The sequence below is a fragment of the Mustela erminea genome, chromosome 17 (assembly GCF_009829155.1).
Source record: "Mustela erminea isolate mMusErm1 chromosome 17, mMusErm1.Pri, whole genome shotgun sequence".
NCBI lineage: Eukaryota > Metazoa > Chordata > Mammalia > Carnivora > Mustelidae > Mustela > Mustela erminea.
The window spans coordinates 43,158,620-43,175,086 of NC_045630.1; the positions used below are offsets into that span (position 1 = coordinate 43,158,620).

The 16,467-nt window shown below is 40.2% G+C and overlaps 1 protein-coding gene across 9 annotated transcripts in view; it reads left to right on the plus strand.

The window, feature by feature from the left end:
* Positions 1-16,467, plus strand: part of PPP1R12B (protein phosphatase 1 regulatory subunit 12B) — a 222,056-nt gene that overhangs the window by 135,607 nt on the left and 69,982 nt on the right. Inside the window, exon 20 of one of the 9 annotated variants that reach the window (XM_032318430.1) lies at positions 15,263-16,096. The exons of the other annotated variants lie outside the window; for them this stretch is intronic. Coding sequence (XP_032174321.1) covers positions 15,263-15,271 — 9 coding nt within the window. The 3' untranslated portion in view covers positions 15,272-16,096. Of the gene's footprint in view, positions 1-15,262; positions 16,097-16,467 lie in introns of those variants that run through there. 9 annotated transcript variants of the gene reach the window in all.

Sequence of the window (16,467 nt, forward strand, 5' to 3'; positions counted from 1 at the left end):
ATGAACAGTCTGTTATCTCTAGAAGGTAATTTAACTGAAGAGGGAAAACAAAAAGCCAAAAAACACCTGTTTTTCTCGCAAGTACTCTCTTCTAACACGAGCAGGCATGATGCCATTATCCTGTGGACCCACAGACCAACACACCAGGCCGCGTAAGGTGCGGTTGTACTACAAGACAGTCAGTGATCTCTTAGGACCAGTCTTTCTCCCCCTCCTCCATGTCCTTCCATCGGGCAGCAGAACTGAGCCAGCCCGAGGAGGGGGCATTCTGTTGAATTGGCACTGTTAGCTAATGAGCGTGGATACTACTGAGAAGCCAGGCCAGTTCTTTCTTTTCTTGGTTTTTGGTTCAGTAAGACTATATATGCTATTGAGGTCATGACAGCTCCCTTCTCTTTCTTAGCCTGTTGTTAAAGAGTAGTGTTTTAAAATTAACTCTTCCCAAGACTCCTAAAATTAACTCATATATGTTTTTTGAAATATAATTTACAGTCTATAAACTGCACAGATCTTTGGTGTACGATTTGATGAATTTTGACAACTGTATACACCAGTGTGAATACCACTCAAATCAAGATATAAAATTTTTCCATCACCTTGAAAAGTTCCCTCATGCCCCCTTCCCTGTCCCAAGAGGGAGCCACTCTTCTGATTTCTGTCACCATGGATTAATACTGCCTGTTTTTGAACTAAATATATAGGAATCATACAGTCATATTTCATTTTAAGAGTAGAAAGGAAACTTTAGTGGTTATCATCCCTATCTTATGTTCCAGTTAGAGTTAGAATTAAAATGACTCCAAATAAGTACAGATTTTGTTTCCTTCTCTTAAATGATTTCATAAGAAGATTATTTGCCCTCGCGCCCATCTATCAGTAACAACAGCATGGTTAAGAAAACTTCTCTGTTGTTTAATCTAAATCTCTGTTGGTATCATTGAAATCCATTTCTTCTTTATGTGTACCTGTGCTAGAAAAATGTCATCAGCATTTATATACAGATATCATTTATTGCCAGGAAGAACCCTGGTGTTTGTTTTCAATTGTGTGGTAGGAGAAAGACCATTCATGCATTTCTATGGTGGTGACACCAAGGAATGATACTTAGAAGGCTGAGGACTTCGCTTAAGCCCAACACACTCCATGATTTTAGTCAGAACCCATCTCCATTGGTAAATCCATGAACAGGTGAGACTGACAATATATAATTTGATCTCTTAGCACCTCCTTGACAGGTGTGTTCAAAGCACATCTGTTAATTATCCATATTAGGTATGTAATAGAGACTCCCAGAAGTCTTTTTTTTTTTTTAAGATTTTATTTATTTATTTAACAGAGATCACAAGTAGGCAGAGGAGGCAGACAGAGAGTGGGGGGCAGGAGGCTCCCTGCTGAGCAAAGATCCCGATGCAGGGCTGGATCCCTGGACCCTGGGATCATGATCTGAGCCAAAGGCAGAGGCTTTAACCCACTGAGCCACCCAGGCGCCCCCAGAAGTCTTAATAAATCTTTTATCTTGCTAAATGAAAAAGAGACTGTATCCAGATCTTAATGTGAGGAAGAAGGGTATTCCAGTCATACCTGAAAAAACTTTTATGTTCAGGAGCATGTTTGTTTGCTTCACTGTAAGTAATTACTAGAGGTAATTCCTTTACAGTGTTTGTTCTAGACAGCACAGTCATAGCCACACTGCAGGAAGTGATAGCCATTTGATTTCCTTCCAGCTGTTTGTTTTTGTTTTGTTTTGTTTTGTTTTGTTTGTTTGTTTTGTTTTGTTACCCACATCTTTGGCCTGCTTCTCTTTTGCTTAACACTGATTTTATCTACTGCGTTCTTGCTGTTTTCCCCCGTTTACTCCTCTGGAACAGTTTCCCTAGCCAGTTCTGTTGTATAATTAAGTGTGTCACTAGAGGGCGTAAGTAGTCAACAGAAAAGATGCTGGAGAACAAGAGTAGTGCCCTAAAAAATTTGAACAGAAGACAGATTCTTTAGTTTTAAAGGAATTGTTAAAGAACCCAGCTCAGTGTATTAAAGTTACTTGCCTCCCAACTTCTGGGAATTTAGAGAGATAACCTGGATTAGGGACCTCAATTTACAGTTAAGAAAACTGAGTCCCAGGGAAGTTAAGAAGTGTTCAGGGACTTGAAAGCTCTGCTAGTTGATTACCCTGTGCCCCACATCAGGGAATCTTTTTATTCGACCTAACTGAAACAGACCTGCAATCAGGGCTTATATCCTTCTGCATTCCCTATTGATCCATTTGGTTTTTTACTCAACAGATTATGTGTTCAAATTGACTTGCAAGTAGCTTCTTGCTTCCTTAAGTGAAGGAATGTCTTCCTGAAGGACAACTGAAAAGCCTCCTCTGAGTATCAAGATTCAGTTGGTAGGTAGAATAGCAGCATTCTTCTGTTGTCCTTGACATAAGTAGGTACTTACATCTTTCAAGAACTAAGAATTTCCATACAAAATGCTTCCCTCCTGTCCACGCCCTCCCTCCATCCCTGTTGGCTTTAGGCAAATCAGGTAGCACTCCATCTGAACAAATTCACTGACACCTCACCTCAGAATTAGCAATGTCATTTTTCCAGTCCAGAATGGAACCAGTAGATCTTGATTGCTAATCACCCCTCACAATGTGTTGGTAAAGGAGATATTGTTAAGGAATTACTAATTCATGAACATTAAGATATCTGTCTTAGAAAAATGGTGGCCTGGGTCGCCTGGGTGGCTCAGTAGGTTAAGCCTCTGCTTTCGGCTCAGGTCATGATCCCAGGGTCCAGGGATCCAGCCCTGCATCGGACTCTCTGCTCAGCGGGGAGCCTCTTTCCCCTGACTCCTCTCTCTCTGCCTGCCTCTCTGCCTATTTGTGATCTCTCTCTCTCTCTCTCTGTCAAATAAATAAGCAAACCCTTAAAAAAAAAAAAAAAAAGATAAATGGTGACCTGCTAGTCGATAGATGTGTTGGGAAATTGCTCCAAAAGAAGCAAGCTATTAAATGTAAGATTTTCATATTACATAAAAGAGAAACCATACAGAGACTTGCTGCCAAAGCTTGGTTTTGAACTAAGTTTTAACAGAAAGTGAAACTTGCCTTGGGAGCCACTTGGCCCCAGAAATGTCTCTACTACCAGAAGTCACTAAATGCATTTCCCATTTTGTCCTGTCTTCTCCCTTTATAACCTTCTTCTCATTTATACACTGAGCAAGTACTTTTAAGTAACATGTTATAATCAGGCAATTTTTTAGATACTGGAGATGCAACAATGAATGAAAAGCCCTGCTCTTATGGATTATACATTCTAGTGGAGGAAATCTACAATAAATAAAGGTGTGAAGTAAGTAGTAGGTGAAAATGTGGTAAGTGTTTTTGGTAAACCCACGTAGAGTAGAATAGGCAGGAATCAGAAATGCCTGAGTGGGATAGGAAGTTGACATGAGAATTTTAAGTAGGGTGGTCAGATGAAAGCATCATCTGGACCTAGACTGAACATCATCTGAAACTCTGGAGCTAGCCAGGGGGAATAGCACTTACAAAGATTCTGAGGCGGAAGTGTGCCTGATGTGCTTGAGGACAGGTGAAAAGAATGATGTGGCAGAGCAGAATGGGCAAAAGGGCCCAAATGACATAGACTGGTAAGTCATTTTAAGGGCTCTGGCTTTTGATCTGAGTGAGTGGGTAGCCATTGTAGAGTTTTGAGCAGAAGAGTGACATGATTATACTTATATTTTAAGGAGTTACTCTGCCTGCTGTTTTGAGGATGTCCTCTAATGGGGTTTGGGTGGAAGCAGGGACGTCAGGAGGCTGCATATAATTATCCAGGGGAAAAGTGATGGCGGTTTGGACCAAAGTGATAGTGAGTACTAAAGATACTGAGCAGTTTTCAGAATCAGGATATAGTTTGAAATTAGAATGAATAGAATTTGCTGCTGGATTGGGTATAGAGTGAAAAAAAGCCTGGGGTTGTGGGGAGGTGTAGTGATCAAGGTTGACACTGAAGCTTTTAGCCAAAGCAACTGAAAGTATAGAGTTTTCATAACTGAGATGGAGAAGACTGTGGAAGGAATGAATTTAGTGGGGGAAGAGCAAGCCTATAGTTTGGCTTTTAGGAGTGTTAAATTTAGTGTGTCTGATTGACATCCACTTGGAAATGTCAAGAAGAGACTTAGTGTTTGGAGTCTGGAGTTCAGGTGAGCGGTCCAGACTGGACATACAAACTTGAATGTCAGCAAATGTGTAGATTGTATTTAAAACCATGAGATTGAATGAGATCACCAAGAGAATGAGAGTTGACAGAGAAATCCAAAGAAAATCCAAAGTGCCCTGGGGCACTCCAAAATTCAAAGTGAGAAGAGGAAGAACCACAGAGGAAACTGATGAATCCTAGCACTTCACTCTGAGAATATGCCTGTTTTTGGTTAAATTAGAAGAATTCTATTGATAACCATATTGCAGGTGATCTTTTAAGTAGACTCAGCTTTTGGTCTCCTTTGCTTTACTTAACCTCCCTTAGCTTTATTACATCTTTGAATAACTAGCACTTCCATTCCACTTAAGAATAAGAGACTTTCTTTGAAAAACTTATTTCTGAGTGGTATCATAAGCTAAATTCTGAGTTAGCTCTGTGATACATAGAATAGAAATTACAGAGTGGATTTTAGAACACTTCTAGTAAGTAGTTAAACTTCTCATTTTAAAGATAGCCACTGAAGCCCAGAGAGATTAAGTAACTTGCCAGGATCACATAGCTGGGTTCCTAGTCCATGGCCGTGGTACTGCCCTCAGGTGTATTTTTATGTCTGTTATGTATCGCCTACTAGTTAAGAGTGCAGACCCATGATCTAGATGGACTCCCTGGGCCACTTAACTGCTTTGGATAAGTTGAAACTCACATGCTTCAGTTTCCTCATCTGTACAGTAGAGATAATCATAGTAGCTACCTCTTAAAGTTGTAAAGTGAAAATGAAGAAATACATTAAATAGTTAGAGATGATTGAGATTCATTCATGCTATCTTCCAAACTGTAGGTTCGTAAATCTGCGTGAGTATAAGACTTTGGGAATACTTTCCTTGACCTTAGAGTCATGTGATCTGGAAGTTATTTATTCATTTATCCCTAAAGAATGGGTTCTTTGGAGAGTCAGGGAAGTAACCAGGCTCCTTTCTGACTCCAGTATATGTCCGTGCCCTGAGAATGTACCTGATGAATTTTGAGAAAGAAGTTTTCGAGGGGGTTGCTGGAGTAGGAGAAACAAGTAATGAGTAGAAAGGGAAGAAAGAAGAACTAAGCATTGGGACGCCTGGGTGGCTCAATGGGTTAAGCCTCTGCCTTCATCTCGGGGTTCTGGGATCTAGCTCCGCATCAGGCTCTCTGCTGGGCAGGGAGCCTACCTCCCCCTCTCCCTCTACCTGCCTCTCTGCCTACTTGTGATCTCTCTCTCTCTCTCTCTCTCTGTCAAATAAATAAATTAAATTAAATTAAACGAAGAAGAACTAAATGTTCCCAGTTTAGCTGGGAACTCTCCGAGCACCTGACCAAGTCAAGTTCCTGCAGATTTCTCTGTCAATCAAGCAGGCTTTCATTTCTGTGCCTCAGTTACCCCTCCCATTTATCTTTCTCTGCCGGTATTACTCCAACAGTTCTAGTTTTATAGATCTTTACTCTCTTCCCATACTCCACCCTCCCCCGCCAGCACACACGCTTTCTTTGAGTAAATAATAGCGCCTTTGCCTATTTGCTGTTTTTTTCCACAGCTTTGCTTCTGGCTATTTGCTGGGTCTTTTCCCCTCTCTCAAGCAGTATTTTTAAAATCTTATTACTTAATCTTGTGAAGCCCCTTAATCTGCTGGAGGGCAACCAGCGATTTTCTGTCTGCTCTCCACCACGGGGCAGTATCCTTGCCATTCTCCTTTTAGGTAAAATCCTAGAACTGTTTTGCTTTCCTCTCTCTCTGGGGCTTGATTACCTAATATGGTAAGGTATGTCCCGGACAAGACGGCACTGTCGAGATGGAACAGCAGTTTGACTAAGTTTAAAGACAGTGTAGGTGAGCCATCGGAGCTAGCAGGGTTAGTTATTTATGTAGGAAAGTCATATTTTTCACAGTATACCATATAACAGCCACAGTCTTGTGTGTGTGTTTTTTAAAGCAAGACTTTCTTTCTTTTAATCAAGTGAAAGGATAAGAAAATACAGATTTTCCTCCCTCTGCCTCTTTATCTTTAGCCAGATAAGGAAAAAAACAAAACAAAACAAAACAAAACACGAAGAGAACAGAGTAGTTTGTCCCCAAATTGAGAGGGTTTTGAGAAGTCTGAGAAATTTAGTTACATAAAAATGCTTATAAGGATATTAAAAAGAAGGGTAGATTTAATAAGTGATGGCTGTTATAAACAGTCCTGTGGGAGCAGGCTAGCATTCACATGAAGAAAAGCAAGCCGTCCTGGATTTGACCAATTGATGACAATGGGCAGTCCCAAGGAAGAAGATGAAGATTGAGACTTGGCAGCCGACCAACGCTGTGTGGGGGAGGCTACCTTCTATCCAGTGTGCAGTAAAGAATCTTCTCTAGTGGTTGACTCCACATTAGCCTGGAAGGATCTTTCCTTTCACTGTACATTTGCTCTTGCTTTGCGACTATAGTTTCTTAAAATACTGCAGATGCTGTGATTTTCTATATATGGGTCATACTGTGTCTTGCTCTAGCCCAAGCTATATAAACCAGCAAAGTTTCTTTTGGCATCTTCCTTTTAAGGCCTCTATTAATTTTGGGTCGTGCTGTTGCCAAGGAAATCTCAGTAATCAAAGCTCACATGTATTCCTTTGAGACCCTGTAATTTTTGGACCCATTGTCCCATTACATCAGTGAATTCTGCTCTAGTCAGAAATTGTTTTTGAGATAGAATAAACTGACCTTCGAGGTATCTGTTTGGGCCCTGCTCACACTTCTTATCCAAAGATGTGGAGGGTTTATCAACTAGTAAGAAAGTACAGTTAACCTCTTGACCTTTTGCTTTTCTTCCAGTTTCTTTCTTCTGCTTCCCACTGCCTTCAAGGTATTGCTTTGTGTTAGTCACCTGTGACCTTCTGTCTTTTTGTTGGAGAGACACTGATGAGCTTGAAACTCTACTGAAACTTTTTTTATGGCTATAAAGTCAATATGTGTCATTATAGAAAATATACTAAGTATAGGAAAGTGTAACGCAGGGTTCTCAAAAGCAGCAGCACGAGCATTTCTAGAGGTTATAAATATTCATCGGCATACTTGATGGGTCACAGTGATGGGGGGGGTGGTCTACATGCATTCAGTGGACAGAGGCCAGAGATGCTAGATGTCCTCATATGTCCTGTATGACAGTTGTCCCTGTAGCTTGCTTGACTTTTGACTACCTTCCTGGACAGTCATAGATGAAATCCCTCTGTTATCTGAGTCTAAAACCAAACTTGATTTTATGAACAAATTCACATTTTATGGCAGAGGGAATCTAAAAATTCAACCACCATCTGAACTGAGGAAAAACTGTAGTTTTAGTTTTACTCATTCCTGATAGCACTGCCATTTGTATAATGGCATTGTTATAAAACAATTCTACAGATCTGCATCTGACTTTGTTCTTCACGGCTATCTGTAAGGGGTCCAAGCCTCTGATTACTTCATTATACTTTCTAGTACTATTAGCCCAAGAGTGTATACATTGAAATAAATATTTCACTATAAATTTTTGTTTCTCTTCATAGTCTAGTGTTGTTTTTTTAAATGATTTGGGCTAAGTTTTCTATCTGTGAGTTCAGGATAATAAAGATGGGGAGAGGCTGTCAGAAAATATTTGTTATAAAAGGGGATTCTTTGTACGGTAAAGAACAAGAAAATAGTTATACCACTGAATAGTCCAAAGTTATACCACTGAAAGGAAATTACTGTTTAACATTCTGGTGAGTTTTCTGCTGGTATTTTCCCCAAGTTGTTTTATTTTGTTTTGTTAAACATATTCAAGATTGACTAAGGACATTTTTAAGAAAAAGGATCATTTCCAACCTGAGCATTCCTGGGACCCCATCATTACCATGATGACAATCTCATGGCATTGTCTTCAAAGCACTTGGGTCCAACTCTCTTATCAAAGTAGTCAGTCCTGTGATGGCTTTGATTACAGAGAGCCTCCTGGAATCATTGTTTCTCTTTCAGCTGGAATCTAAGAGTTACCTTAGTTATGAAAGTATTCATTTCTTCTGTTGATAGCATGGCTAGAGAGTTTTAACCATGGCTTAGGCTTAGCTAATGTCAGAGTTCTGGCCCCATGATTGAGGTAAAAAGCTTAGTGTGGGATTTGCAGCTCTTTTTCAGCAAATGGAGTGTTTATAGATTTGCCCCAGCAGGAATGTTGCCCTCAAGGCGCTAACAGATGTTGCTTTTAAAGCTATAATTCATGTACGAGCTAAAAGGTAGGATAGTTGGGGTGAAAACCTAAAGATAAATGCTTACAGTCTACCAGTCTTAATTTTGTCTCTACCATCTCAGTCTTGGATGAAACAAGTTCAAGAGTCAGCAGCCATTTAGTGACATGACTTTTTTTCATAGAAAATCCAAAGTTTTATATCCAAATATGATTTTTCAAGACAATGTTCATACAGGTATGACTTACCAGTATGTGCTTTTGAAAATACTTGGCTTTTCATTGCTTTAAAAATGTTTTTTATGCCCTGAACTCTTAACACCTTAAACTATACCAATGTTACTGACTACTGAGAAGAAAAGAGGGGACATTTTTAAAACCCATTGGCATAAGTCATGAGGACTTAACAAACAGTATGGCAACTATCGTTTAAAATCCTCTGTGGGGCGCCTAGGTGGCTCAGTGGGTTAAAGCCGCTGCCTTCGGCTCAGGTCATGATCTCGGACTCCTGGGATCGAGCCCCGCATCAGTCTCTCGGACTCCTGGGATCGAGCCCCGCATCAGTCTCTCTGCTCGGCGGGGAGCCTGCTTCCTCCTCTCTCTCTCTCTCTCTGCCTGCCTCTCTGCCTACTTCTGATCTATCTGTCAAATAAATAAATAAAATATTTTTAAAATAAATAATAAAATTAAAATGCTGTGTTTCATGGGACACATGGGTGGGTCAGTGGGTTGAGCCTCTGCCTTCGGCTCAGGTCATGATCCCAGGGTCCTGGGATCAAGCCCCGCTCTCTGCTTAGCAGGGAGCCTGCTCCCCCTGCCCACGGCCTTCTCTCTCTGCCTGCCTCTCTGCCTACGTTCGATCTGTCTGTCAAATAAATAAAATCTTTTAATAAATAATAAAATGCTGTGTTTCATGGTTGAAGGTTGCTAAGAGAATAAATCTTAAAAGTTCTTATAATTAAAAAAAAGTTCTTATGGTAAGAAAAAAAGTTCTGTAACTATGGTAAGGGATTTTAACTAGACTTATTGTGTTTATTTTGAAATATATACAAATATCTAATGATCGTGTTGTACACGTGAAACTAATATAATGTGTATCCTATACACCTCAATTAAAAAAACATGGGCAAGTTTATAGCTCAAACTAAAATTACTTAGCTGTTGGGTGACTTTGAAAAGTGGTATACCAAATTGGTGAGTCATGGGCTATCTATGGTACTGAATTCTTAGTTTCTTATTTCTTCAGGTATCTAGTAGAGCTGCTTGCTGGCTCTTGTGGAGGGTCAACACCCCCTTCTTGAGGTCCACAGGGAGGGCAGATGTCCATGTCTGTTCTCCAGTGGTGTGTATTGGGGGAGGGACAACGGCAGCAGGGCCAGCCTAGTTTTCATCTTGCATACATTACACTTTCTAGGTCAGGGCTTAGCAAACCTTTTATATAAAGGGCCTGATTGTAATATTTTCTACTCTGTGGTCCATATAGTCGGTTGCAACTACTCAACTCTGCTGTTATAGTGGGAGAGTAGCCATAGACAGTATGTCAACAAATGGAGTGGCTATGTTCTAATAAAACTTTACTTATTAAAGCAAGTTGGTGGGCTGGCTTTGGCTTACGGCCCAGGCCACAGTTTGCCAGCCTCTGCTCTTGGCTACAGATTCAGAAATGTTTGCTGATGTAAACGTGGCTCCAAATGTCAGTTTGTTCTCCTCCAAGTGCTTTTCTGGTAATTCAGCATTTTTCCAATTCCTCTGATTCTTTAGTATCATTGACACTTTGTGGGGCAAGGGGAATCATGTGGAGTGAGACATGCTGTTTTTCTGCACTTCGAAAGCATCAGTTTTGGTCGTGCCGCAGAAAACAAGCTCTAACAATTCCTGAATGAAGGAGTAAAAGAGGGAGAATTTCTTCCATGTCATTTTAAGTGTAGTTTCCCTGTTCTCTTCGTTCTGTACCTTTTTTCTTTCTTAAACATTTACCTTTTTAATGAAGCATAGTTGACACACAGTGTTACATTGGTTTCAGGTGTACAACATAGTGACTCAGCAAGTCTGCAGGTTTACTGGGCTTACCACAAGTGTAGCTGCCATCTGGTAGTTCATTACCTTTTAAGGACAAAGTCTGAAATTCTCCTAATATGTCCCTATCTGCTTTTTTTCATCTGATCCTATCCCTTTTTACCTCCCAAAGACCTGACTTTGAGGTTAGCTAAAATTACAGTTCGGCGATATACAATCACTTAACACTTGAGAAATTCTGCTTTTTTTAGGCTATGGCCATAAATAAGTTTGCCTTTAAGGCTCACAGATTCTTGGAAGGATACCTGTCATTCACTTTAATTGCTGGTTGTCATTTGAATTCCTTAGTCAGGAGTAGGTTATGGAGTATATTAGTTTTGGGGGGTTTTTTTTTGGTTCTTTTTTTGTTTTTGCCTTGTTAACTTTGGAAGAATTTGGGGGAGATTTACAAAGGGGATGACAGAACTCTTTAAAGCTTTGACCTTGCACTTACTGAAATGATCATTAAGAGCAATGGATTTTTGGAAAGAGAAGCTAAAATTCTGGTTATTGAACAGATTTAAGGAAAAAAGTGATGAGAGCTGACAGTGATATGTCACAGTAAAGACTCATATCACATATGGGAATCAGCGATGGGTTGGCACAATGAATTTTGTGCCAAGTAAACGAAACCAGATCCTTTCTATAGAATAAAGTTCTGCCTAATATATGACATGTTGTCTAAGAAGTCTTTGCAGTCACTGGTGACCTCGGGTTCTCAAATAAACCTAAGGAAATAGTGTTTGGGCAACTTATAAATCATTTTGGGTGTGTTCGACTTAGCACTAAGGGCATATTTGGATACTGCTACCCAGCAAGCTGAGCCATTTTCAATAATTACATAATTATGAAGCTTCTCTAGTCGTCTTCCTCAGACTTGTCAGTAAGAATCATGGGGGTCATTTGTTTATAATACAGAATTTTAGGCCTCTCCCCATTGAGGTTCTGAATTAGGAGGGGAGATGGTGGTGGAGGATGGAAAGCCTGGGAATCTGTATTATAATAGAAGTCGCCTAGGTGATTCTTAACAGGCAGATTTGACACTCTTCCTACAGGTATAATATTTAGAGATTGCTAATCTCCCAGGTCATTATTAAAAAGTAGGATTAACTATGGCGCACTGAGGGGACTTAGAGCCAATCTGTACTCCTACCTCTACTCCAAAAATGTCCATTTAACCCGCAAAGAATCAAATTCTTAAAAGGCCCCTAGGACAGTTCAGTCCCATTCAGGAAGTCTTTGGCTCACATAGCAGCATGCCTTTATTCAATCAAGAAATGGTTATTGGTTACCTAGTATGTGTTAAGTATTATGCATTAAGGATACAGAAATGTATAAGGTAGACAATGATCCTGCCAGACTCATAATACTCGTATTTTAATGGGGCAGGTGGTATTCCTATCAGACAGACAAGTTGAGATACTGCGTAGGCAGTTGAATATAGGAATCTGGTGATCATGGGAGATATTAGAGCTGGAGATGAAGCTATTTGGAAGTCATTGTCTTAAAGATGATACTCAGAGATGGTGAACTGGGTGAGATCTCTCAGGAAAAGAACATAAAGAGGACAAAGGCGTCCATGACCACGCCCTAGAAGACTCCAGGGCTGGCTCTAGACAGAAGCAGGAATAGTTCTTCTGTGGAACAGAACTTATACGGGTAAGTTGGTGGATCTCAAATGGAGAAAATGAAGTAGTTCTGATCTGACTTTCTGTAATATGCAACACACACACACACACACACAGTTGTTTTTTTTTTTTAATATCTAGAGAGCAATTAGAGTCTATTTGTATCTAAATGAAAGGTAATGAACAAGATTTCTAATATTAAGTGTGGTTTGAATGGGAGGAACTTAAGAAATATGAAAACTCAACAGGATTTGATATTTTACTGGATGTGGACAGTGAACATAAAGAAGAGTCTAGGGGACGCCTGGGTGGCTCAGTTTGTTAAGCAGCTGCCTTCGGCTCAGGTCATGATCCCAGCGTCCTGGGATTGAGTCCCACATCGGGCTCCTTGCTCGGCAGGGAGCCTGCTTCTCCCTCTGCCTCTGCCTGCCTCTCTGTCTGCCTGTGCTCACTCTCCCTCTCTCTCTCTGACAAATAAACAAAATCTTAAAAAAAAAAAAAGAAGAAGAGTCTAGAGTGGTTGAGAAGATACATGGATCGGTAGAAACTATTGGCTTTGGAGCCAGAAAACCTAGAGCCAAAGCAAGTTCCATCTCTTTTTAGCTGTATGGTCTCAGAAAAGTAATTTAACCTCTCTGAATTCTAAAAGTGCTTTAATTGACTGTAAAAATGAGATTGTTATTCCTATCTTGTAGGCTTGATGTAAGGACAGCAATAATAATGTATTTCACTTTAAATAGTGCCTAGCTTTAGCAAGTTTTTAATTAACGGAAGCTGCGAGTTTAATAGTACTTCATCAGTCTTCCCCCCCGCCCCATATTTTTGAGCTTTCACACTTCATTCCCGTTTCCTGGAATGCTCTTCCTCCTACTTTACTGCCTATTCCTCTGCCCACTCCCTTTTGTAACACCCATTTATGATTTAGATTAGGCCCCAACTAGGGCCTCCAAGAAGCTTCCTTTGACCTCTCCTTAGAGTAGATTAGGTTCTCCTCAGTATCTTGAATTAATCTTTAATATATAGTGGTAATTATTACTGTGTGGTATTCACCAATTAAACTAAAATCCTTAAAAGCGAGGTCTGTTTCTTGTTCGTTGTTTTCGCTACGCAGGATGTAGCAGAATATCTAGTATTTAAGTATGTCTTCTATGAAGATTTGTAGAACAGTCCAGTTGGTGACATTCATATTTCCAACTTTGATGGCTGCATGGATCATATGCCATTAATGAGATTGGGAATTCAGGAGGAAGAACATGTTTGTGATGAAGATAATGTGTTTGCTTTTAGACATGCTGACTTTGAGGTACCTATCGGACTTATGAAATTAAATATCCTATCGGCAGTTAGAGAGGCCTGAACTGTGGGAGGTTTGGGGGCTAGAAATAAAGAGTTAGAGGGTATCAGTCTGCTGGTAATAGTTTTGAACTCTGAAAAGAGTGATATTTTCCAAGAATAACTTGTAGGACAGTTGCTTCTCAACTTTTTTTCTTCCCCATTGTTGTAAGGGATGCACTCATTTGAGTAACTGGTTCAGCATCACAATGGTTCTGAAGCAGGATGGGCAAAAGGAGCACATTCCCCAGGAGAGGCCTCAAAATGATTGTGGGGCACTGAGGAGGATCACTGCTGAGAGAAAGGAAGAACAGGCAGATTAGGACAGAGGCTGGGCCACACCTTAAGGGATAAGCCGAGGAGGAGAGGTGCCCATGAAAGAGATCAGGGTGGAAATGGTCAGAGAAGAAGCAAAAGAGTCAGGAAAGAGTATGTCCCGTCCAAAAAGGGAGTGAAAAGTTTCAAGGACTCGAGGTGACTGAAATGTAATTTCATGTAGCTCAGGCAGAAGGCTCATGTAACTGAGAAATCTGCACATTGATCCAGGCTGGTATCAGGCATAGCTAAATTCAGGAGGCTAAAACTTGGTCATCGGAGCTCTGCAGCCTCCTCTGTGTAGACCACAAGAGGAAGAATTTCGTCTCTGTCTTAGTGTCTGTCTATCCCATTGACCCTGTCTGGGTCAGTTGAACCTCCTGAGCCTATTTCTGTAGCCAGAGATTAGACGGAAGGGCAGTGAGCATAGTGGTTAAGAGCCAGCACTTTGGAACCAAGGAATTTGAGTTCAGATCCCTGCTCTGCTACTTACTGTGCAACCTTGGGCAAAGTACATACTCCTTCTGTGCCTCAGTTTCTTAGAACTCTAACATGTAAGAAATAACAGTAGCTATCACATAGGTCATTCCTTTAAATGAGATAATACAGATAAAGCTTACCGTACTGGACATGGGAAGTGCTCAGTAAATGGTAACTACCATTGTGGTGGTAATGATGATGACAGTGGTAGTGATGGTTGTGATAATGAGGAAGTAGCAGCAGGAGCTACCCCTTGTTGCAAGGGGAGGGTTATGAGAAGGTCAGCTATGTGTATGGCTCCCCACAGGCTAAAAGGATCCTGTTACCAAAAGAAAAGAAAGGGATAAATTGCTGGAAAGACAAACTGTAGCTACCACAGCCCTCTGTAATCATATCCAGTTTGATTCTATAATCCACATAGAGTCTGAGTGGATTTGGCAATAAGAAGATCTTGCTGCTGTGAGAGCAGTGTGGTGGTCTGGGTGACGCTGAATTAGTGGCCCCTTCTCTTTGTGACTGTCCACAATAATGATCTCAGTGAGCTTCCTGGGGGTTAATAGCATCTTGTTAGCAGCCATTTGCTCTGTAGGCAAAGCTCCAAGATGGTTTGCTATGAAAGAAGGAAAGAAGAAAAGAAAAAAGGGGGGGGGAGGGAAAGAGGGAGAGAGAAAGACTTTGTGAAGACTTAAAGAGTTCAAACACATCTAATCACCATATCATTTGGCAGATTGTGGTGACTGTCCGATTTCATGCTTTACTCTGAATTGGGCTTCCTCTTCACAGTCCTTATTCCACATTTCTGCTCCCTCTCCTTTTTGAGAACAGATGGTAGGTCAACATTCTTGCCTGCTCCTGCAAGCATATTTTGAAGGAATGAAAAGCAAATATTCCTCTACCCCAGAGGAGCATTTTTCATGTTATGCTGGCAATTATGAAAGGATTAGCTAGTGAGATGCAATTATCAGTCACTCTCAGGTTCTCATTACTGATCATGTTGTTCAGACCTACCATGTTTTTTCTGACCATCTTACCTTTTTTGTGTTTCACTTGTTTACAGAGCACCTAATTCAGGATTAGACAGAAAGCCTAATTCAGGATTGACAAAGTTCTGCTAAGCCACCCCAAGATTATCATAGCTAAAGAAGTTCAATAGAGTGCAGTTGTGGAAAACAATCCTTAGAGGTTCTGGATTAATCTAGAATGGCTTCCTGAAAGACAAATTCCAGAAGAATTATATGGGAACCTTTTCCTCCCAGCGTGGCCCCTCCTCAGCTGCATCATCACCCTGGAAAAATGACACAAATAAAACAGAGCTATATAGCAGATAAGTGTTAGGGAACGGTCAAGAACTGAGACTTCTCGCTTCCAACTTGACAATTAATAAAAGCACATTGCAGTGTAATAATAATGCATAAGTATGAATAAGCTACTCCCAGCTATGCATTTAGGTTAGTCTCTTAAAGTTTCTTCCAGAATTTGCTCCCTAAAAATGTCTTTTTTTAATTGCAGCCTACCACTGAGCTTAAGGAATAAATTTGATTTAGATAGTAAAGATTATTAGAAAACTATTTCAAGATGGACAGTGGTGAACATGTATAAGAGAAAGTACATAACCTCACTAGTATTCAAAACTGTAAATTAGTATTGTAAGTAGGGCTTTTTTTTTTCCCACTAACCAAAATACGCAGAGTTTTAAAAAGATAATACCCAGTTTACGTGAGTATAGTGAAATGGGCCTCCGTGTATTTTACTGTTGGGAATGCAAGTTAATACTTCCTTTTTGGAAAGCAAACTGTCAGACTATGAAAAGCCCCAATTTGATACAGAATTTCCACTTACGGGAATCTTTCTTTAAGACACAGTCCTAAATATAGGAAAGTCAGGAAGCTTTATATACAGAGATTTTCTGTATATATATTCTTTATATACAGAGATTTTCTGTATATTATATGTATGTAGCTCTATAAACGTTTATTCATTCAATAAATACTTGAGTACCTATTATGTGAAACGCTGTTGGGGGGGTACTATTGAACAAAACAGATTGAGTCCATTTAGCTGTTCGTGATGGTGGAAGAATTGGAAACAACCTAACTGTCCAGTATTCTGGCAACAGTTAAGTAAACTATGATTCACCCATGCAAGGGAATACTATGAATCATAGTTTGCTTTCCTGTTCCCTGACTACTAGCCATTTACGGGTGTTTCCTTGGAACAGATTAGAGTATGAGGCAGCCATTTAAAATTGAGTTACAAAGATAG